The sequence below is a fragment of the Convolutriloba macropyga genome, chromosome 4 (genome assembly GCF_964194025.1).
Source record: "Convolutriloba macropyga chromosome 4, txConMacr16.3, whole genome shotgun sequence".
Classification (NCBI taxonomy): Eukaryota; Metazoa; Xenacoelomorpha; order Acoela; family Convolutidae; genus Convolutriloba; species Convolutriloba macropyga.
In genome coordinates this window covers 66,615,334-66,639,784 of record NC_134471.1, presented here as the reverse complement: position 1 = coordinate 66,639,784, position 24,451 = coordinate 66,615,334, and the positions used below count along the sequence as shown (strand labels likewise).

General features: G+C 40.6%; 4 protein-coding genes across 4 annotated transcripts in view; 3 read left to right on the top strand and 1 right to left on the bottom strand.

Moving 5' to 3' along the window:
• Positions 1-2,352: 2,352 nt before the first annotated feature.
• Positions 2,353-3,452, top strand: LOC142338141 (uncharacterized). The gene is made up of 2 exons (XM_075387776.1): positions 2,353-2,536; positions 3,124-3,452. The coding sequence occupies exons 1-2, from the start codon at positions 2,353-2,355 to the stop codon at positions 3,450-3,452; spliced, it is 513 nt and encodes a 170-aa protein (XP_075243891.1).
• Positions 3,453-3,569: 117 nt separating this feature from the next.
• LOC142338140 (uncharacterized) lies at positions 3,570-4,271 on the top strand. Its single transcript, XM_075387775.1, has one exon. It carries the CDS (start codon positions 3,570-3,572, stop codon positions 4,269-4,271), a length of 702 nt encoding a protein of 233 aa, XP_075243890.1.
• A 7,420-nt stretch (positions 4,272-11,691) lies between these two features.
• Positions 11,692-12,825, bottom strand: LOC142338139 (uncharacterized). Its single transcript, XM_075387773.1, has one exon. The coding sequence runs from the start codon at positions 12,823-12,825 to the stop codon at positions 11,692-11,694; it is 1,134 nt and encodes a 377-aa protein (XP_075243888.1).
• Positions 12,826-16,904: 4,079 nt separating this feature from the next.
• Positions 16,905-24,451, top strand: part of LOC142338138 (phospholipid-transporting ATPase ABCA3-like) — a 52,069-nt gene continuing 44,522 nt past the window's right edge. The window contains exons 1-2 of the mRNA XM_075387772.1: positions 16,905-17,250; positions 17,711-17,819. Coding sequence (XP_075243887.1) covers positions 17,070-17,250; positions 17,711-17,819 — 290 coding nt within the window. The 5' untranslated portion in view covers positions 16,905-17,069. The remainder of the gene's footprint in view (positions 17,251-17,710; positions 17,820-24,451) is intronic.

Genomic DNA, 24,451 nt, shown 5'->3' with positions numbered 1-24,451 from the left:
TGGCGGCAAAAAGGCTAGACAAGACCTGTTAGCCTTTTGTGAGCCAATAAAGGTCAATTCAGCTCATGTGTGACGTAATTTGACCTTGCTTTGGCCTTAGAGTTGAACCATTCAATGCCTGTTGTTAGTCTAAGAATTTTATATCCAAGTCATCTTAGTCTAAATCGGGCTAGTTTAGCTTAAAACCGCTCTCAAACGGTTCGTTGCTCAAGGCACATGTATTAGAATACGGATTTTGCTTCCTAAGGTTCGACATGGTGGGGGCTCGAACCACCGGTCCATAGATTGAGAGTACAGTGCTATACTAACTCTGCTATGGTTACTTATTTTGTTACGAATACAATTTAAATATACTCACTTACTTTTGTCGCTGCATACAATTCTCGGTTACATTTCTCACTTACATTTATTTGTTTTCACAACATCCTCCCGCCCCAAAAATGGTGTACCAAAACCTGGAACCAATTCTACAACGGGTCTGACATAGTTACCGGACTTAGTCCTAATTTCGGCGGAACGGGCAAAGCCTTCGTCACCAAAGCGAAGTTTTTCGATATGTCCTAGAGGAAAATGGCCTCGGGGAGATGAGTCTTCGGCGAGCCATACCAGATTTCCTGATTTAAGCTCATCTGAAGCGGATTTTGACCATTTACTGCGAGGATTCAGAGCCGGTATGTACTCATCCAACCATCGTTTCCAAATTGAGTCGGCATTTGATCATAGGACAGACGCTCGACTGGTAGATCCGCCATCATTGGCTTCACTGTGTCTGCACTACGCTTACGACATAAGATACAATTGTGTTTTACTGACCTCAAAGCGGGACGAAACCTAATGATAGTAAAACGGCGCTGGATGAAAGCTCGTAAGAATTCAACACCTTCGTGGTGGTTTTCCAGGTGCGCCTTCAAAAGAAACAATTTTACTGCAGGATGACGGCTATCTAAAATAATGGGTTGTTTGAGGTCATAGTCCGCCTCGATCAAACGTTTCAATCAGCCGGTTGATCTAACCAAGGCATTTGGGCCAATGAAGGGCGAGAATGGTGCGATGCGACTCTTCTTGTCAATTTGTTTACCATCAAAAATAAGTTTTTGTTCAACTGGGAAAGATTCCAACTGCATGAGAAACTGAAGCTTAGCCTCAGCTACTCGAAGTTCATCAGGATTGCAAAAATTGCGGTCTGGTGTACGCTATGAAGCATGTTTGGGGAGTATACGGAGGAGATAGGCTGTCTTTCGAACTGGTTTGTTGAAAGAACTGTACCTATCAAATTCAAAAAATTTCTCAGGTTGCATTGTATTGCCGGCAAACGCCATTTTTGGCTCAGTTACACCCTTTTGTGAATTGTGCAAGGATGGTTTTGTTTGAAGGCTATCTCTTATGCTTGTGCTGGGATGAAAAAGGAAGTGAGAAGTCAGCAAAATGCTTGGCCCTGTTAGCCAACTGATTGTTCTTAAGTTTTCAGCTGACATGCTTCTTGTTCCAGCATCTGCTGGGTTGTCTGCAGTTGGCACATGGAACCATTGATCAACAGTTGTTGACTCTAGAATTTCGGAAACTCTGTTAGTAACAAATATAGGTTGCTTGTCAAGTGAACCCAGGCCCTGCAGGACAGTAGTGCTATCAGTCCACATAAAGACTCTGCTCAAAGGAGATGTTAGGACTTTAATTATGTCAACTTTCAATCGTGTCGCCAAGAGGGCGGCCTGTAACTCTAGTTTAGGAACTGTTAAGCACTTCATGGGGGCAACCCTCGCTTTCCCTAGAACAAAAGCAATTTCATTGCGTCCACTACTTCCTGATTTTACTCTGGCCCTGAGGAAGGCAACTGAGCTAAAAACATCCTGAGAGCTGTCTACGAAAACGTGGAGCTCCAGTTGATCAAAAGCCGCGGAGAAGAAACTTCTAGGGATAGTTAAGTTGCATAATTTAGGCACATCTGAACTCCAGACTTTGAACCTATTCATCATTTCAATGGGCAGGATGTTGTCCCAGTTTTGGCCACTCAGTCTCCAAATATCCTTCAACAATAGTCGAACAGTAACCGTGAATGGCGCGACCAACCCAATGGGGTCGAAGACTTTTGCTACTAAGCTGAGGACTAAGCGTTGCGTGACTTTGTTGCTTTCGTCGCACTTCGTGCCTCGACTAACGACTAAGCTTCTTCATCAGAAACTATGATCACTTTAGGTTGGCATAAATGATCATTGCTTTCAATTTCATCCAGTAAGTGTGGTGTGTTACTTATAATTTTTGTTAGCTTGAATCCTCCTAACTTCAATAACTCAACTAACTTCTTGGACCCTGGTTCGTGTCCGGGTCGGCGGACCAGACCCATCATCAGAAGTGATGGTATACCAATACAGCCGACATATATTCGGTGCGAAGGATTCGCCAACTTGCGCGAACTTTGCGCTTCAGAAAACAGCAAAAGACAACATTCGTAAGTTCCCCGATGCTGCGCAAGCTGTATTAGATACATATTATATGGACGACTATTTGGATTCTCTAGAAACACCACACGAAGCACTAAGTAGGTCCAAGAAGTTAGTTGAGTTATTGAAGTTAGGAGGATTCAAGCTAACAAAATTTATAAGTAACACACCACACTTACTGGATGAAATCGAAAACAATGATCATTTATGCAAACCTAAAGTGATCTCAGTTTCTGATGAAGAAGGTTCTTCATATGTTCTGGGTCTAAAATGGGACCATCGAAAGGATACCTTAGTCGTTAGTCGAGGCACGAAGTGTAACGAAAGCAACAAAGTCACGCAACGCTTAGTCTTTAGCTTAGTAGCAAAAATCTTCGACCCCATTGGGTTGGTCGCGTCACTCACGATTACTGCTCGACTATTGTTGAAGGACATTTGGAGACTGAGTGGCCAAAACTGGGACAACACCCTGCCCATTGAAATGATGAATAGGTTCAAAATCTGGAGTTCAGATCTGCCTAACTTATGCAACTTAACTATCCCTAGAATTTTCTTCTCCGGGGTTTTTGATCAACTGGAGCTCCACGTTTTCGTAGACAGCTTTCAGGATATTTTTAGCTCAGTTGCTTCAGGGTCAGAGTAAAATCAGGAAGTAGTGGACGCTCTGAAATTGCTTTTGTTCTAGGGAAAGCGAGGGTTGCCCCCATGAAGTGCTTAACAGTTCCTAAACTAGAGTTACAGGCCGCCCTCTTGGCGACACGATTGAAAGTTGACATAATTAAAGCCCTAACAATTCCTTTGAGCAGAGTCTTTATGAGGACTGATAGCAACACTGTCCTGCAGTGGCTGGGTTCACTTGACAAGCAACCTATATTTGTTGCTAACAGAGTTTCTGAAATTCTAGAGTCAACAACTGTTGATCAATGGTTCCATGTGCCATTTGCAGACAACCCAGCAGATGCTGGAACAAGAGGCATGTCAGCTGAAAACTTAAGAACAAGCAGTTGGCTATAAGGGCCAAGCTTTTTCTTGACTTCTCACTTCCCTTTTCAACCCAGTACAAGCAAAAGAGATAGCCTTCAAACAAAACAATTCTTGCACAATTCACAAAAGGATGTAACTGAGCCACAAATGGCGTTTGCCGGCAATACAATGCAACCTGAGAAAATATTTGACTTTGATAGGTACAGTTCTTTCAACAAACTAGTTCGAAATACAGCCTATCTCCTCCGTATACTCCCCAAACATGCTTCATATCGTACACCAGACCGCAATATTTGCAATCCTGATGAACTTCGAGTTGCTGAGGCTAAGCTTCAGTTTCTCATGCAGTTGGAATCATTCCCAGTTGAACAAAAACTTCTTTTTGATGGTAAACAAATTAACAAGAAGGTTCGCATCGCACCATTCTCGCCCCTCATTGGCCCAAATGCCTTGATTAGATCAACCGGCCGATTGAAACGTTTGATCGAGGCGGACTATGATCTCAAACACCCCATTAATTTAGATAGCCGTCATCCTGCAGTAAAATTGTTTCTTTTGAAGGCACACCTGGAAAACCACCACGAAGGTGTTGAATTCTTACGAGCTTTCATCCAGCGCCGTTTTGCTATCATCAGGCTTCGTCCCGCTTTGAGGTCAATCAAGCACAATTGTATCTTATGTCGTAAGCGTAGTGCAGACACAGTGAAGCCAATGATGGCGGATCTACCAGTCGAGCGTCTGTCCTATGGTAATCCACCTTTCTCCAACTCAGGGATAGACTACTTCGGACTGTTCTATGTCGCCGTCAAGCGTTCAGCTGAGAAGCGCTGGGGGTTCCTTTTCGGCTAATTGAACACAAGGAAAATTTTCGGCTAATTGAACACTAGGAAATTTCTCGGCTAATTGAACACTAGGAGATTTTTCGGCTAATTGAGCGCCTAATGTTATTCGGCTAATTGAGCACCCAAGTTATTCGGCTAATTGAGCAACCAAAGTTATTCGGCTAATTGAGCACCCAAGTTATTCGGCTAATTGATCGACCAAAGTTATTCGGCTAATTGAGCACCCAAAGTTATTCGGCTAATTGAGCACCCAAGTTATTCGGCTAATTGAGCACTCAAGTTATTCGGCTAATTGAGCACCCAAAGTTATTCGGCTAATTGAGCACCCAAGTTATTCGGCTAATTGATCAACCAAAGTTATTCGGTTAATTTAGCACGCAAAGTTATTCGGCTAATTGAGCAATCAAAGTTAATCGGCTTATTGAGCACCCAAAGTTATTCGGCTAATTGAGCACCCAAAGTTATTCGGCTAATTGAGCACCCAAAGTTATTCGGCTAATTGAGCACCCAAGTTATTCGGCTAATTGATCAACCAAAGTTATTCGGTTAATTTAGCACGCAAAGTTATTCGGCTAATTGAGCAATCAAAGTTAATCGGCTTATTGAGCACCCAAAGTTATTCGGCTAATTGAGCACCCAAAGTTATTCGGCTAATTGAGCACCCAAAGTTATTCGGCTTATTGAGCACCCAAAGTTATTCGGCTAATTGAGCACCCAAGTTATTCGGCTAATTGATCGACCAAAGTTATTCGGTTAATTGAGCGCCCAAAGTTATTCGGCTAATTGAGCACCCAAGTTATTCGGCTAGTTGAGCACCCAAGTTATTCGGCTAATTGAGCACCCGAAGTTAATCGGCTAATTGAGCGCCCAAATTTATTCGGCTAATTGAGCACCCAAGTTATTCGGCTAACGGAGCAACCAAAGTTATTCGGCTAATTGAGCACCCAAAGTTATTCGGCTAATTGAGCACCCAAAATTATTCGGCTAATTGAGCACCCAAGTTATTCGGCTAATTGATCAACCAAAGTTATTCGGCTAATTTAGCACGCAAAGTTATTCGGCTAATTGAGCAATCAAAGTTATTCGGCTTATTGAGCACCCAAAGTTATTCGGCTAATTGAGCACCCAAAGTTATTCGGCTAATTCAGCACCCAAGTTATTCGGCTTATTGAGCACCCAAAGTTATTCGGCTAATTGAGCACCCAAGTTATTCGGCTAATTGATCGACCAAAGTTATTCGGTTAATTGAGCGCCCAAATTTATTCGGCTAATTGAGCACCCAAGTTATTCGGCTAATTGAGCACCCAAGTTATTCGGCTAATTGAGCACCCGAAGTTAATCGGCTAATTGAGCGCCCAAAGTTATTCGGCTAATTGAGCACCCAAATTATTCGGCTAACGGAGCAACCAAAGTTATTCGGCTAATTGAGCACCCAAAGTTATTCGGCTAATTGAGCACCCAAAATCATTCGGCTAATTGAGCACCCAAAGTTATTCGGCTAATTGAGCACCCAAGTTATTCGGCTAATTGATCAACCAAGGTTATTCGGCTAATTGAGCACCCAAAGTTATTCGGCTAATTGAGCAATCAAAGTTATTCGGCTAATTGAGCATCCAAAGTTATTCGACTAATTGAGCACCCAAAGTTATTCGGCTAAATTAGCACCCAAGTTATTCGGCTTATTGAGCACCCAAAGTTATTCGGCTAATTGAGCTCCCAAGTTATTCGGCTAATTGATCGACCAAAGTTATTCGGCTAATTGAGCACCCAAAGTTATTCGGCTAATTGAGCACCCAAGTTATTCGGCCTATTGAGCACCCAAAGTTATTCGGCTAATTGAGCACCCAAAGTTATTCGGCTAATTGAGCACCCAAGTTATTCGGCTAATTGATCGACCAATCTTATTCGGCTAATTGAGCACCCAAAGTTATTCTGCTAATTGAGCACCCAAAGTTATTCGGCTTATTGAGCACCCAAAGTTATTCGGCTAATTGAGCACCCAAGTTATTCGGCTAATTGATCGACCAAAGTTATTCGGTTAATTGAGCGCCCAAAGTTATTCGGCTAATTGAGCACCCAAGTTATTCGGCTAGTTGAGCACCCAAGTTATTCGGCTAATTGAGCACCCGAAGTTAATCGGCTAATTGAGCGCCCAAATTTATTCGGCTAATTGAGCACCCAAGTTATTCGGCTAACGGAGCAACCAAAGTTATTCGGCTAATTGAGCACCCAAAGTTATTCGGCTAATTGAGCACCCAAAATTATTCGGCTAATTGAGCACCCAAGTTATTCGGCTAATTGATCAACCAAAGTTATTCGGCTAATTTAGCACGCAAAGTTATTCGGCTAATTGAGCAATCAAAGTTATTCGGCTTATTGAGCACCCAAAGTTATTCGGCTAATTGAGCACCCAAAGTTATTCGGCTAATTCAGCACCCAAGTTATTCGGCTTATTGAGCACCCAAAGTTATTCGGCTAATTGAGCACCCAAGTTATTCGGCTAATTGATCGACCAAAGTTATTCGGTTAATTGAGCGCCCAAATTTATTCGGCTAATTGAGCACCCAAGTTATTCGGCTAATTGAGCACCCAAGTTATTCGGCTAATTGAGCACCCGAAGTTAATCGGCTAATTGAGCGCCCAAAGTTATTCGGCTAATTGAGCACCCAAATTATTCGGCTAACGGAGCAACCAAAGTTATTCGGCTAATTGAGCACCCAAAGTTATTCGGCTAATTGAGCACCCAAAATCATTCGGCTAATTGAGCACCCAAAGTTATTCGGCTAATTGAGCACCCAAGTTATTCGGCTAATTGATCAACCAAGGTTATTCGGCTAATTGAGCACCCAAAGTTATTCGGCTAATTGAGCAATCAAAGTTATTCGGCTAATTGAGCATCCAAAGTTATTCGACTAATTGAGCACCCAAAGTTATTCGGCTAAATTAGCACCCAAGTTATTCGGCTTATTGAGCACCCAAAGTTATTCGGCTAATTGAGCTCCCAAGTTATTCGGCTAATTGATCGACCAAAGTTATTCGGCTAATTGAGCACCCAAAGTTATTCGGCTAATTGAGCACCCAAGTTATTCGGCCTATTGAGCACCCAAAGTTATTCGGCTAATTGAGCACCCAAAGTTATTCGGCTAATTGAGCACCCAAGTTATTCGGCTAATTGATCGACCAATCTTATTCGGCTAATTCAGCACCCAAAGTTATTGGGCTAATTGAGCACACAAGTTATTCGGCTTATTGAGCACCCGAAGTTATTCGGCTAATTGAGCACCCAAGTTATTCGGCTAATTGAGCAATCAAAGTTATTCGGCTAATTTAGCACCCAAAGTTATTCGGCTAATTGAGCACCCAAGTTATTCGGCTAATTGATCGACCAAAGTTATTCGGCTAATTGAGCGCCCAAAGTTATTCGGCTAATTGAGCACCCAAGTTATTCGGCTAATTGAGCACCCAAGTTATTCGGCTAATTGAGCATCGGAAGTTAATCGGCTAATTGAGCGCCCAAAGTTATTCGGCTAATTGAGCACCCAAGTTATTCGGCTAATTGAGCAACCAAATTTATTCGGCTAATTGAGCACCCAAAGTTATTCGGCTAATTGAGCACCCAAAGTTATTCGGCTAATTGAGCACCCAAAGTTATTCGGCTAATTGAGCAACAAAGTTATTCGGCTAATTGATCAACCAAGTTATTCGGCTAATTGATTAACCAAAGTTATTCGGCTAATTGAGCACCCAAAGTTATTCGGCTAATTGAGCAATCAAAGTTATTCGGCTAATTGAGCACTCAAATTATTCGGCTAATTGAGCACCCAAAGTTATTCGGCTAATTGAGCACCCAAGTTATTCGGCTTATTGAGCACCCAAAGTTATTCGGCTAATTGAGCACCCAAGTTATTCGGCTAATTGATCGACCAAAGTTATTCGGCTAATTGAGCACCCAAAGTTATTCGGCTAATTGAGCACCCAAGTTATTCGGCTAATTGAGCACCCAAAGTTATTCGGCTAATTGAGCACCCAAAGTTATTCGGCTAATTGAGCACCCAAGTTATTCGGCTTATTGAGCACCCAAAGTTATTCGGCTAATTGAGCACCAAAGTTATTCGGCTAATTGATCGACCAAAGTTATTCGGCTAATTGAGCACCCAAGTTATTCGGCTAATTGATCGACCAAACTTATTCGGCTAATTCAGCACCCAAAGTTATTGGGCTAATTGAGCACACAAGTTATTCGGCTTATTGAGCACCCGAAGTTATTCGGCTAATTGAGCACCCAAGTTATTCGGCTAATTGAGCACCCAAAGTTATTCGGCTAATTGAGCAATCAAAGTTATTCGGCTAATTGAGCACTCAAATTATTCGGCTAATTGAGCACCAAAGTTATTCGGCTAATTGATTAACCAAAGTTATTCGGCTAATTGAGCACCCAAAGTTATTCGGCTAATTGAGCAATCAAAGTTATTCGGCTAATTGAGCACTCAAATTATTCGGCTAATTGAGCACCCAAAGTTATTCGGCTAATTGAGCACCCAAGTTATTCGGCTTATTGAGCACCCAAAGTTATTCGGCTAATTGAGCACCCAAGTTATTCGGCTAATTGATCGACCAAAGTTATTCGGCTAATTGAGCACCCAAAGTTATTCGGCTAATTGAGCACCCAAGTTATTCGGCTAATTGAGCACCCAAAGTTATTCGGCTAATTGAGCACCCAAAGTTATTCGGCTAATTGAGCACCCAAGTTATTCGGCTTATTGAGCACCCAAAGTTATTCGGCTAATTGAGCACCAAAGTTATTCGGCTAATTGATCGACCAAAGTTATTCGGCTAATTGAGCACCCAAGTTATTCGGCTAATTGATCGACCAAACTTATTCGGCTAATTCAGCACCCAAAGTTATTGGGCTAATTGAGCACACAAGTTATTCGGCTTATTGAGCACCCGAAGTTATTCGGCTAATTGAGCACCCAAGTTATTCGGCTAATTGAGCAATCAAAGTTATTCGGCTAATTTAGCACCCAAAGTTATTCGGCTAATTGAGCACCCAAGTTATTCGGCTAATTGATCGACCAAAGTTATTCGGCTAATTGAGCGCCCAAAGTTATTCGGCTAATTGAGCACCCAAGTTATTCGGCTAATTGAGCACCCAAGTTATTCGGCTAATTGAGCATCGGAAGTTAATCGGCTAATTGAGCGCCCAAAGTTATTCGGCTAATTGAGCACCCAAGTTATTCGGCTAATTGAGCAACCAAATTTATTCGGCTAATTGAGCACCCAAAGTTATTCGGCTAATTGAGCACCCAAAGTTATTCGGCTAATTGAGCACCCAAAGTTATTCGGCTAATTGAGCAACAAAGTTATTCGGCTAATTGATCAACCAAGTTATTCGGCTAATCGATTAACCAAAGTTATTCGGCTAATTGAGCACCCAAAGTTATTCGGCTAATTGAGCAATCAAAGTTATTCGGCTAATTGAGCACTCAAATTATTCGGCTAATTGAGCACCCAAAGTTATTCGGCTAATTGAGCACCCAAGTTATTCGGCTTATTGAGCACCCAAAGTTATTCGGCTAATTGAGCACCCAAGTTATTCGGCTAATTGATCGACCAAAGTTATTCGGCTAATTGAGCACCCAAAGTTATTCGGCTAATTGAGCACCCAAGTTATTCGGCTAATTGAGCACCCAAAGTTATTCGGCTAATTGAGCACCCAAAGTTATTCGGCTAATTGAGCACCCAAGTTATTCGGCTTATTGAGCACCCAAAGTTATTCGGCTAATTGAGCACCAAAGTTATTCGGCTAATTGATCGACCAAAGTTATTCGGCTAATTGAGCACCCAAAGTTATTCGACTAATTGAGTACCCAAGTTATTCGGCTAATTGAGCACCCAAGTTTTTCGGCTAATTGAGCACCCGAAGTTATTCGGCTAATTGAGCACTCAATAACTTTTTCAGTTACTTTTGTCTAAGTTGAGGTCTGCCGCCAGTGTCAATATAAGAAGCACCAAATAGAGATAGAATTTACTTTGAAGACTAAAGTTTTGTCTTACAGTTTTTCCACACTTCCCTGCCACAGATGACACTGTCTAAACGAATGACCAATCCTCTGTGTGCCAGAAGACCAAAAACAGTCACTGACCCAGCTTCTGTTCGCCACAAGACCAATAGCAGTCACTCACCCGGGCTCTGTGCACCAGAAGTACCAATAAAAGTCACTGACCCAGCCTCTGTGTGCCAGAAGTTCCAATAGTAATCACTGACCCAGCCTCTGTGCACCAGAAGTTCCAATAGTAGTCACTGACCCAGCCTGTCTGCGCCAGAAGTGCCAATAGTAGTCACTGACCCAGCCTCTGTGTGCCCGAAGTTCCAGTGGTAGTCACTGACCAAGCCTCTGTGCACCAGAAGTTCCAATAGTAGTCACTGACCCAGCCTCTGTGCGCCAGAAGTTTCAATAGTAGTCACTGACCCAGCCTCTGTGCGCCAAGAGTTCCAATGGTAGTCACTGACCCAGCCTCTGTGCGCCAAAAGTACCAATAGTAGTCACTGACCCAGCCGCTGTGCGCCAATAGTTCGAATAGTAATCACTGACCCAGCCTCTGTGCGCCAAAAGTTCCAATAGTAGTCACTGACCCAGCCTCTGTGTCTCAAAAGTGCCGATAGCGGTCACTGACCCAGCCTCTCTGCGCCAGAAGTTCCAATAGTAATCACTGACCCAGCCTCTGTGCACCAGAAGTTCCAATAGTAGTCACTGACCCAGCCTCTGTGTCTCAAAAGTTCCGATAGCGGTCACTGACCCAGCCTCTGTGCGCCAGAAGTTGACGTAAAGCGGACGATGTAATCCCCTACCCGATTACTTCCGTGTCTGCGGACCAAAATATTCGAGCTAGATAACGTCTAAGACTGGAACTACAGAAAAACGGTCATAGAACAATCTTTATTCAAGATAACAATACGTATTTTCAACGATAAGCTCTTATTCGATCACACATAACAAACCTCCTCGAACGTATACATAAGATATCTAAAGTAACACTGGCGGCAAAAAGGCTAGACAAGACCTGTTAGCCTTTTGTGAGCCAATAAAGGTCAATTCAGCTCATGTGTGACGTAATTTGGCATTGCTTTGGCCTTAGAGTTAAACCATTCAATGCGTGTTGTTAGTCTAAGAAATTTATATCTAAGTCATCTTAGTCTAAATTGGGCTAGTTTAGCTTAAAACCGCTCTCAAACGGTTCGTTGCTCAAGGCACATGTATTAGAATACGGAGTTTGCTTCCTAAGGTTCGACATGGTGGGGGCTCGAACCACCGGTCCATAGATTGAGAGTACAGTGCTATACTAACTCTGCTATGGTTACTTGTTTTGTTACGCATACAATTTAAATATACTCACTTACTTTTGTCGCTGCATACACCTCTTGCTTACATTTCTCGCTTACATTTATTTGTTTTCACAACATCCTCCGGCCCCAAAAGTGGTGTACCAAAAACTGGAATCAATTTTACAACGGGTCTAACATAGTTACGGGACTTAGTTCTTATTTCGGCGGAACGAACAAAGCCGTCGTCACCAAAGCGAAGTTTTTCGATACGTCCTAGAGGAAAATGGCCTCTGGGAGATGAGTCTTCGGTGAGCCATACCAGATCTCCTGTTTTTAGCTCATCTGAAGCGGATTTTGACCATTTACTACGACGACTCAAAGCCGGTACGTACTCATCCAACCATCGTTTCCAAATTGAGTCGGCATTTGATTGCGCCCGGACGTAACGCTTTCTGTGATCAAAATCGTCACTTTCAACTAATGAAGGGAGCATACTAGGACGGAACCCGAGAAGGAAAAGATTTGGAGTAATTGCGTCCATTTCTGATGGATCATTGCTTACAGAAGTGAGCGGCCGGTTGTTGAGCGTCATTTCAACTAGACAGAATGTTGTTTGGAGCACCTCATCAGTCAACCGGCGGTTACCGAGTACAGCGTAGAATGTCCGTTTGACACTCAGTACCATGGGTTCCCACGAACCACCATGATGGGGGGAAGATGGAGGGTTAAAGTGCCACTTAATACCTTTCTGTGACATTTTGCTGGCAATCGCACGTTGGTTCAAAGCTTTAAAGCAAGCTGACAACTCTTTCACCGCACCAGTAAAGTTTGTTCCATTGCCTGACCATAGAACTTGCGGTGTCCCTCTTCGTGCGATGAATCTTTCTATGCCCATAACACAAGAGGTGGTATCCATAGAATTTACGACTTCAATGTGGAGCGCTCGAGTTGTAAGGTACGTGAAAACGAACCCCCAGCGCTTCTCAGTTGAACGCTTGACGGCGACATAGAACGGTCTGAAGTTGTCTATCCCTGAGTTGGAGAAAGGTGGATTACCATAGGACAGACGCTCGACTGGTAGATCCGCCATCATTGGCTTCACTGTGTCTGCACTACGCTTACGACATAAGATACAATTGTGCTTGATTGACCTCAAAGCGGGACGAAGCCTGATGATAGCAAAACGGCGTCGGACATTTGAGATATCTAATACAGCAGATATATTGATAGTCATTTTTCACCCACCTTAACGCACTTTGGTTGTTTAAATTGTTTTAAAACTGCTTTTACGCGGCACGCTTTAAGATTACAGTGTAGCAAAAATCTGCCGGAAAACCTTCATCAAAAGATAATTGCAGCGTTTATTCAGTATTCCAATAGATCAGCACCTAGAGATTTATCACAGTAAAACAATGTTTTCAAAGAGGTTTTGTTAGTCTCGTCACTCAAAATTAGAATTGATTTCCTTAAACTGCGCTCGAATTTGCCAGGGTATCGGCTGAGAACCTGAGGCCGCTATTAAAAAATACATTTATGCATGTTTTTGTGCGGGCACTTGGCGTTTTCTTTTTCATTAAACAAAAAGAATAAGAACAGCTAACACTTTCTTCCTCTTCGTGATCAGTTTCCTGTAGTTGCCGGGTTCAAAATCTTCGAACCACAAAAATATCTGAAATACGAGATTTAATTCAATATTTGTTACTGATATGTTCCCAATTGAATATACCTTTGTTGCGATCTTGATTGACGGTTTCAGGTCTGCTAGAAACAGGCACCAGTTCGACGAAAAGTGAGGTTCGCTTCAACAACTTCCCTCTTTTATTACTTGGATGTCAGATGACACCGAATCAAACGACCATCATCATCATAAAGAGCGATCATCATCATCATCAACGATCATCATCAACCATCGAATAATATGGCTGATTTGGGGGAGGCGGTGGGGAGTCCGGGGGGGGGGGGGGGGTGCGGATTATTTGTTGTACTTAATTCAACCAATTAGAAGCTGTATTCTCCCCCCTATTCTGTTGAATCACCAATCCAGTTCATTCCACTTGAATACTTAATTGGAATGCCCTCGTGGTGCAGCAGATAGGATGGAGTTGACGACCATTAATTACACCGAATAGAGTACGTTTTCATCAACCACATTAATCTAAGCACTAAACATCTGTAGAGATATTATTATTCATTAAGACAGCATCATTAACGCATACATTCTTTATTCACTAGTTCTTTCAATCAGTCAAATCCCGTCTAATTTTATTATTACTGTCAGCACATTTTAGCGCTGTCAATACATCAATCAAAAGTATTAAGAGACTCTATGATCAGCTGGAAAAGTTCTCGTTTTTTGGCTAAAGCGATTATGTCAATTAGCTGGGTTTTACCAAAATTAACCATCAAATAAGTTTCTCCAGAATCGGATTCGCAGTGCAATATTACTTTTGAACTGACAAACCAACTGTAAAATGAAGCTTGCCTCGTGTGAAAAAATTTCCTCTTTAAAAATCAGATATTCTACCAGTTGAGCTTTTGACTGCATCCGATAACTATTTCGAAGCATAGAACCGATATGTTTCTGGCAACAAAATTCGAGGGATTTCGTGGCAACTACAAATAACTCAATTGTTCCACGCCCCTTCAACGTCCTAATTTCTGTGAATCTCACAGTTGCCAGTAAGAAAGTTGGAAGTCGACTATCTAATCAGAAGGCTCGATCTGGTGACTGTGCTTCCACAACACATAATTTTCGTCAAATTTACACTTTTAAAATAGCCCAGCGCATTCCAATGTAAAGGCACGAAACGTAAATTTTAACATCTGGTTATGCGATATTCGAAATTTTCAAATTGGTACTTTTTGAAGTATTGGCCTAAATTGAAGAATTGGTTTAACGACTAATTCAATCTACTTGTTTATCGACCGAAGTCGAAGAACCCCACCCCCCACCCGAAGTCAGGGGGGTTCTGACTTCGGTTGGGGGGAGGGGGGGTGTTCTTTGACTTCGTCAGTGGGGTTCTTCGACTTGTTTCGACCTAATTCATCTTCTTGTTTATTGCAGAGGTCAATACGTAATAAATCGTTCTTTGCAGAGATCAACACGTTAGTTAATCATTCTTTGCAGAGATCAACACGTTAGTAAATCATTCTTTGCAGAGATCAACACGTTAATAAATCATTCTTTGCAGAGATCAGCACGTTAATAAATCATTTTTCGCAGAGACTGGCACGTTAATAAATCATTCTTTGCAGAGATCAACACGTTAATAAATCATTCAATGCAGACAGATACACATTGAAAATCAGTCTTCGCAGTAATTTATCAGCCTGCCATTCTGCTACACAGAAGGATTTTCTCATTTACACTTCACTCACAATGATTCAGGACTGGGAACAATTGATTTGTCCTATTTCAGCGCTGAAAGTCTCTTAGTGTACGGTCCGGGCGTGTAGTTCTTCTTTTAAGTCATAATTGGACCCATCCCGGCACTGAAATTCTGAAGTCCTCTCATATCCTCAGTCGACGTCTAAACCTCGGACAATATCAGTCATCTTCCAGTTTGGTTCCTTTTGTTCTAAATTAATCAGAAAGGTGACATATATGAAGAAGTTTAAATTTTCTCTCTCAAATTGTCTTACCGACCATTTTGAGATTTTCAAAATATGAGTGTTTACCCATTTATGCTTCTATTTTAATCTCACCTAAAACACTCTTGGTTTTAATTTGAAGCTGTCTGAATTGTTCAAAAGTTCTCTCTCGTTAATTGAGTGTTGCGTGGTGTACTGTAATTTTTTTGACATTTTGCCAAAAATCTAATTTTCTAATATCGAATTGTGCACTGCTGTTTTCAATAATCAGCTTAAATGCATCATTTTTATGTGTACACAAAAACCTGCATGTTTAGCAATTAGCAATTATTCTGAGTTTTGTTTCTCTAACTGGTTTGTTTTTTGAAAAGACTAACAGTTTTCAAATAATCTACTGTATTATTTTTGAACAATTTTATTTGAAACTTCTATATTCTCTCTTATACTTTTCTTGTGATTATTATAGACTTACTTCAGATTTTCACCAAGTAAAAGATACGGACAGAATTAAAATAAAACCAATATGAATAACTGTGCAGAAATTAATCGCAAGCCTGGTTTCATTCAGAAGCATGTTTTTCATTTTAGTTGGAATTGAAGAGAATTTTGTTGTTTAATTTTCATTAGAGCTGATACAAATTAGCATCTTTTTAAATTGGTTGCAAAAGTTTCTTTTACTGCAACTATCGCTCAATTTAACCATTTTCTTTTGAATGAAGACACAAATGTACAAACTATCAGCAAAATTACAAAATGGAGCCATACAATATTCGATGTTTCTTTCCTTTTGCTCATAGAATGGTCATCATTAACAGTCCGGCATGTTCGAGGTTGATTCTTATTCCACAGATAACCAATTAAAAACTACAGTATTACAAAGACAAAAGATGCAACAGGTCGAATTGGATAAATCTGAAATGAGGAACCTTTTCACATCCCATTTTGGTGGGGCACGCACTTTCATCGGTATCTTCGGCCCAGGGCTGTGTTTCCGTTGGATCTCATCTAGGGCTATAGTAGTCCAGTCCCCGTGTCGAATTTATACCCCAAAAAAGATGTAACATTAGGGGCTAATCGTGGGAATTAGGGGCTAATCGTGCCAATTCCCCTCAAAACTCTCATATAATTTTGAGGGGCAAGGGGGGGGGGGGGTAGTTAAAATGATGCAAGAGTAAGGGGGTAATTATGCCCCTTGGAAGCCCTAGCTTATACATTGTTTTAGCCCCCACTGTTCGCAGACTGGCAGTCTTGAAATCGCAACCTCTGCACCCTCAGCCGGTTCTCCTGAGCCTCTATGCCATCAATGCTTATGCCCATTTCTTAACGGTCCATCTATATGAATTTACCCCATCCTCCATTAACCCCTTAACCCCTATTAGACCCCCCATCTTACCCCAAAAAAATAAATAACCCACTGACTTTACATCTTTTCGGGGGTTATCTTTTGGGGGGTTAAAATCTAAAAATTCCCCCATTACCCATATTGCCCCCTAATCTTACATCGTTTTACCATAAAAATTACCACCCCCCCCCCCCCCCCCCCTCCAAATCTTACATCTTTTTGGGGGGGGGGGGTATTTTTTGTGGGGGCTAAATTCTAAAAATTCCCCCAATCGCTATGCCCCCCATAAACAATTACCTCCCTACTCTTTCATCAGTTTGGGGGTAATCAGGGGGTCGTTATATTCTTTCAATCATGTTTGAGATTAAAACTTCATTTGGTTCTAGTAAAGATTTAAATTATTTCAATCGTAGTCGAAATTTAATTTCGTTTAGTTGTTGTCGAGAATTGAATTCTTTTAATTGTAGTTCAAAATTATTTATTGCGGAGTAGAAAATTATGTGAAACTTTTACATCGAAGCAATCGTGGCAAAAGTGTTTCTTCCATGTCTGGCATCAACGTTTATCATATCCGTGTGCTCCTCTGGTTTCACCTTCTAAATCAAACACGCAGAACGTTCTCCACTTACCTATTCCCCATCATCATAGCCGCACTGGGAGTCCTCCTTCTGGCATTCTACTTTCAGTCAAATACAAGTATCCAGTATTCCCTTGACGAGGATTCTAGTTAGTCACTTCTTCTCAAGGGTCGGGTTAAAAAAATCTCCAAAAAGGTAAACGATGTCTGGCGAAAATCCGAAATATTTTACAGAAAACATTTTTTAGGAGAAAATTTTGAGAAGAATAAATAACGCGTGGTAGTACTCATTAACATGTGGTTACACAACCATGTGGTTATATTCATTAACAAACCTTTAAGAGAAAACCAAAAGCCCCCACGAAAAAAATCCAGCGAGTTTTAGCCCCGATTATGGTATGTTTATGATCGTGGAGAAGGGTTAGAACATTATCAGACCACTATGTTGTGGGGGCGAGGGCTGTAACGGGAACGATACGTCCCAGGCATGGTTTCTATAAAATATTATTGGCTATCAAGACCTGAACTTCAACAGAACCCAAGAAAAATGGCTTTAATCAAGCGTTGATCCTTCAAAAATTTTAACTATTTTGTTTTTTTATGTTTCAGGGAACGAATACGAATTCTACGCTTGTTGTCCAGAGCTTTCGAGTTACAACAGCGCTCTTGGAGTAAACGGATTGAACGCTGAAGTCACCCATACCGATTTTGAAATCCAGTACGCGTTTTTTTTAATTGAATAAACGCACGCTCCGATTTTAAAATTGACAGATGTAGTGAGACAGATGTATAGATTACGTGACTCTGCCTGAAGTCACTGAAAACTTCTGGCGATTATGGAAAACCGCAATGTTGTTGTAAATGTTGAGTCAGAATTTTGAATCACGCTGCTGCATAGTCACGTAACCTTGATTGAAACACAAAAGATGCACAATTTAGAATGACGAAAGTTAACGGAAGTCAATTTCTGACTACGTATATAGGAAGTAAAGGCATTTTAACTTCTGGTATTCCTGACTTTCAACATTTTATTAAGTACACGTGCTTGTTTAATATACAATGCCAGATTTATCTCGTGTTTCAAACAAAATTATATGACTCTGCCAATGTCAATTGAAAACTCTGACTCGCATCTCCGAAATTCCGGTTGCGCGGCTCTCGAATTGTCCTAGATTGAATCAGTGACTTCCTCAGAGTCACCATAGTGAGCAAATAAGGTGGTCACGAGTTGTAGCATATCTTAAGTGAAGGTTTGTTCAAGATGACCGGAGTTCCGTGTTTACTAGGTTCGGTAATTTCAGGATTGAACAAAATTCATGTTTCCTGGAAGTATATGACTGCTGTTTTTCCCAGTTATGAAAACCTGTCCGTTTTATCCCATGAGTACCTTTGCTTGACCTTTAGATGTGGCATTTGCTGTTTCCAAATAAAATTTTAACAATTTCCTTATGATCACAATGGTAGAAACAAATCAGAGAAAATTTAAATCTTTCTGCACTTTTCCCTCGCAAAAAATGGTCATGGTCAGCGTTAATACCTCGAGATTGAGAGACAACGAATTTGAATTCTTCGCGTTAGAGTGATTTTTTGATAGACACTTTGACACTGGTAAGAATGTTTTTTTTTCAGAGAAGCACCCGAAATAGTTTGTGTTAAAAGGCACATTGAACCGCTTTGGGTTACCGCAGGAATCTCGCGATTTCTCTCCTTGCGTGATCAACGGTACAAGGAGTCAGCAGTTAAAATTTGAGGCCGATTGGGTTTCAAAAAGTAGGGTTTTTAGGATTTGCATAGGGGGCCGTGAAAATTCAGACCTTTATTTTTTCATCAAGTGAGTTTTTCTGTTCCAAATTTCTTTCAAAGAACCTTTGTATTCTTCTCTGAGTTTCAATTTTTTCTCAAAAGGACTTTTAGACTATAATTGGTCCTATATCAAACATCAAAAATTTTTGTAACTCTTTATTTCAACAAAACTCCACTCTTAAACACTTAGCTTTCACAAAATGTCCACCAATTTTATTTCCACATTCCATTGTGAAAATTAGTCATATCCACATTAAATCACAAAAGATCGCTCTAGTAAAAAAGTCTCATAACATAGGTTTCAATTAGACACTCTGATTTTCTCAAAATTTAACCTGGTATATTCATCCAGGCTAGAGCAATTTGATTATGAGAGCTCAAACATTTACTTGCATCATTTCCTGAGATTTTCGCCGGTTTTCACGTGCAATCAAAAATCACTACTTCAAAACAACTCAGCTTGAATCTCACACAGGCTGCTTATCAACTTTTCATCCAAAGCTCTTTAAACATAAATGCGATTAAAAATTTTTTCGTTAATTAGACTTTTAATTTTCTTTTTATTTTCAATTCTTCAATCATGTTTCTTCGGCGGCTCTTTGTATCCAATTATTTTTTTGATTAACACAAACACATTTGGTTGAGTTGATAAAATCCCAAAATTGCTTACGCATTTACACTTTTCTTCGTGTTTTTTACGCGATTTTGTTCATGCTTGTTATTAGTTAACAGATAAAAGCTTTTCTCATTCCTAGTATAAATCTAAAATTTGGCCAAAATTTTTTGAAAGCATAAATTTAGTTTTTGCCTACAGTCTTTTTTTCGGATTTTCTGAAAAAAATAACTGCTATTTCTGTCTTGCAGACCCCGATTGTTCCCGCAAAACAAGCCGTAACTTACAAGAAAATATATCCAGCTTTTCATTAATATTTGAGATTTAAAAATTCATTTATTAGCGTTTTTTGGTGGACTTCCGAAACTTTGAAAACTATTCTTATACTCAATAATAAAAGCAGAGATTCTATTTCATAGAGTTTCAACCTCCTTATTTTAGACAATTCCGCACTCCTCCCTCCTAGACATTTATTCTCCCAGATTGAAAGTTTCGCTCTTTCCGTGGGTAACCAGCACAATTTTTCTTACCTCCTGGCGCATTACTTCTCTTTGATAGCAATTTGATTTTAAGTAGCCTACGCTGTTACACACAAAACAGCATGTTAAAATTGAAAGATTATAATTTATATTAAGAGTGTGTAAATTTTTGTTATTTATAGAAAACCGAACACAACTAAACCAGTCAAAAAGAAGATATCCATAATAACCATTTTGTTTGTACAGAACATTACCCAGAATGAGGTCGCGCTCGAAATCGCCTCTGATCAGACCGTCCCAGACAAGTGGGACCTCTGATCAGACCGTCCCAGACAAGTGGGACCTCTGATCAGACGAGTGTGCGCTCGAAGATCGTTGTGCGCTCGAAGTGCGCTCGACGCCGCCTCTGATTAGACGAGTTCCACACCGAAGTGACCCCTGATCAGACAAGTTCCAGATCATTGTCCAGACGAGTTCCAGACCATTGTCCAGACTAAAGTGCGCTCGAAATATTTTCCCAGACCATATGCATGGATGATCTCTGCAGACCTTCAATAACGAAAGTATTGCACAAACTTGACAATACATAAAACAATACGATAAATCAAGGAAAAAAATAAATTTTCTTAGCAATAAACGAGTCCGTGTATCACCCAGGTTAAAGTAACGAAGAGAGTATGTCCATACTGAAGATGAACGAAATGCATGGAATGCTAAATTTTGGGTTAGTGGATTCTTAGAATAGACAAGGATGCTCGGTAATATACGCTCCTACATAATGTTCCAAAACATACTGGAAAATCTCAAAAAATTGTTCGTTAGTTCAACTGTAGATTTTTTCCGACAGTATTTAACCTATTTCAGCTCTCGATACGTCCTCTGATCAGACAAAAGTGCGGTCGAAACGTTCTCTGATCAGACAAAAGTGCGCTCGAAACGTCCCTGGTCAGACTAAAGTGCGTTCGAAACGTCCTCTGATCAGACTAAAGTGCGCTCGAAAACCTCCCCTGATCAGACTAGTGTGCGCTTGAAAACCTCCCCTGATCAGACTAGTGTGCGTTCGAAATTGTCTCTGATCAAACAAGTGTGCGCTCGAAGCCGCCTCTGATCAGACCGTCCCAGACCGAAGTGACCCCTGATCAGACAAGTTCCAGACCATTGTCCAGATGAAAGTGCGCTCGAAGCTTTTTCCAGACCATGTAATTCGAGCGCACCTGGAACATGTGTGCGCTCGAAACTCGTCTGATCAGGGGTCACTTCGGCCTGGCCACCTGGACCTGGGTAATGAAAGACATACTTTAAAGTTGACTGTTGACTTTTATCCTATTATTAAATTTTCAACTGTTTTCCCATTGAAACATGTGCATTCTCCTCCCTGAGTTTAGGTGATTGATTCTATTGCGATCTCCTAATTAAGAACTTTAAATCTAGTTTTTTTAGTCTGCACAAAGCAAATCTAGATAAAATAGACTTTCCCGATCTAATCAAAATTAACCAGCTTTATTAACTGGCAAAACTCCTCGTTCTCCCTCCGAAGCTTCAAGGAAGGAAATCTTCAATATGGAACACAAACATCGTATAATTCAGGTTACCCCTGCTCAAGTCTTCTCTCATCATCACTTCTGTTCACAGAGTTAAGGAAAGATTGCTAGACCTGAACAACACTCCAGTACTTTTGTTCTCTTTTCTTGTCCAGATAGGCCACACGACGACTGGTTTCAGCCAGCATACTCTGATCCCACTGGTTCGGTAACTTTTGTATTTTTCTGTTCATAAATTTGCTGCGAATGCGAGCTCTTAATCTGTATCGCAATTATTTTCTCTCTACAATCATCTGCACTTGCGTCAGTCGGAATATTGACCTCAAAATAAGTGTCCATAGAAAACAAAAAATGATGAGACCGACCCCCTTTCCTGGTTCTGCAAATCATCGTCGTCAGCTATGTCGCTCGGATTATTTACACATAACCATGGCTCAAATTTAAGACTCTTGCTTTGGTCCGCCAACATTGGCTCTTCGGCCGCGCTCCGTATAGATTCTTTGCTTTTGGCTGATTTCAAGCACCTGCAGCACGGGCAGTACTCATTTCTCTAATTTTTGTCTCAAAGGGATGTGAATATGCTCAGTTTAAGGAAAACTTCACATTACGAGCTGTTTTCAATACCCAATCTGCTTCACTGCTATCCAAAAACGACTCCACGATTTCTCCAACTCCTCCTTCGTTTCTCTTCTTAGGCATTCATTTCTATTCTGAGTTGCTTGACTCTCTCCTCTTCATCTCAATTGGGCCACATGAAACATCAAATGCAGCAATGCCACGGTCGGTAGTCTTGAACAGAGAGCAAAGCGTCAAACATCAAAAAATCTTCAGCAATTTAGTCGCCGAATACCTTATCGTAACTAACCCATCAACCATCACTACCTCTGCATTGAAACTCAGACTTTCTATCATTTTTCTATCATTAGCAAGTTGCTAGCGCTTGCTCTTCTCTGGAGGTATCAAATACGCGGTCATTGTTTTCTGCTTCCAAGAGTTGCTTCCAAAATCATGTGAGTTGTCGAATTGTAATCTTCGCTTTCTGCTGTGGTTTCAGTAGCGCTTGCTTTTGTAGTCGTCATCGCTAACATCGTCATTACTAAAAAGTTGAGTCATCTTCCACCTCACTGTTACCTTTTTCCCCGAGTGTCTGAATTCTCAGATCTGCTACTGCACAACGCTTACCGATATCTCATCCACAAGTAATGCATCGGTCCATATATTTCCAAAAACAGTCTTCTGCTCTGAATGCTTCTCATAGGCTGCAAGTTGTGCTGGGAATCATCTTCGTCCTTCTCGCCTCTTCCGAGTAAACTCTTGAATCCACCTGCTTGCGTACTTCCACCATTCAAGTCAGTTGAAAATCCTAGCTTCAAGAAAATCACTAGCTATATTCCGAAATAACAATCTCCAGAATCAAATTGTGTCTCCTGCTCAAAATTCCGTAAATATCACTCCTCATGCAAGTCTTCGAAATTCTTCGTGAATATCCAAAATGTGTTCCTGAGACTGATTGATCTCTACGGTGTCCAGCTTTGTCCGCTTGTGATCAGTCTTGCAAAACTCTGCTGCTGGGAATGTTCTGTAGGTCCCCAAAAAATGCTCTATCAGCCCCGTGAAATTTTGTTCAATATAAAAGAAATTTTTTCCGAAAATTGCAATACCAGCAACTGGAAAATGTATGCCCAGAAGCAATCGAGTGATTTCAACATTCAAAAGGAGTTTTTCTATCCAAAGAATTTAATGGTCCACACTAACTCAAACCAATTTAATCAATCTTCCACGATTATCGTGCAATTCAATCAATTTATTGTCCAACCCGATTACATCTAATAAATTCTGTCTCCCAGTAACTCTGGTTATGGCCGGAAACTTATTATGTTCACACACAACATTTTCGTCTAACTCTGAACTTTCACTCACTTCAATTATACGCTCACTATAAATCTAAGAAATTCTCCCACTGAGAATTAACTGCTACACCGTTGGAGCGTTTCGTCTCTCGCATTCTCTGTGGTGAGCGTTCTTTCATGTCTGAATGTTTTCTGCGCCTAATGGTGTTCACTCTTATGATTTGTATTATCTGAATAAAGTAACGTGTTGTTCGCTTAAAAACAATTTGAGCTAACGTATCAGTGTACTAGTGGGCGGATAAAGTTGGTCACAATTTGTTGCATATCTTAAGGGAATAATTGTTAGGGAATAATAAGATTACAAGACTTCTGTGTTTACTTCAGTTTTGGTAATTTCAGGAATAAACAGAACTCATGTTTTATGTTACCAAATCCCCACGCAAATTTGTGAATGCTCTTTTTTTTCCAGTAATAAATATTTTTCCGTTTTGTCCTGTGGATACATTTGCTTCACCTAATGTTTGTTTTTAAACAACTCTATATCGGTTTCCCTATGATTAGAATGGTAGAAGAAATCAGGGAAAACTTACATCTTTCTACATTTTTCGCTCGAAGAACGTATGTCAGCTTTATACCCTGAATTGAGAAACAAAAACATTTTGTATGAAAGAGATAGAGATTTTGACACTGGTAACTATGAGAACTCAAACATTGAGTTGCATTATTTTCTATGAGTTTTTCCGGTTTTCTTCTGTAATCAAAATCTCACTTCTGAAAACTAAGAATTTCTTAAATAACTCAGATTGAATGTTTCCATGCTTGCTTATATCAGTTTCCCTATGATCAGAATGGCAGAAGAAATCAGGTAAAACTTACATCTTTCTACATTTTTCCCTGGAAGAACGTATGTCAGCTTTATACCTTGAAATGAGAAACAAAAATTTTTCGTATGGGTGAAAGAGACATTTTGACACTGGTAATTATGAAAACTCAAACATTGAATTGCATTATTTTCTATGATTTTTTCCGGTTTTTGTCTGTAATCAAACTCTCACTTCTGAAAA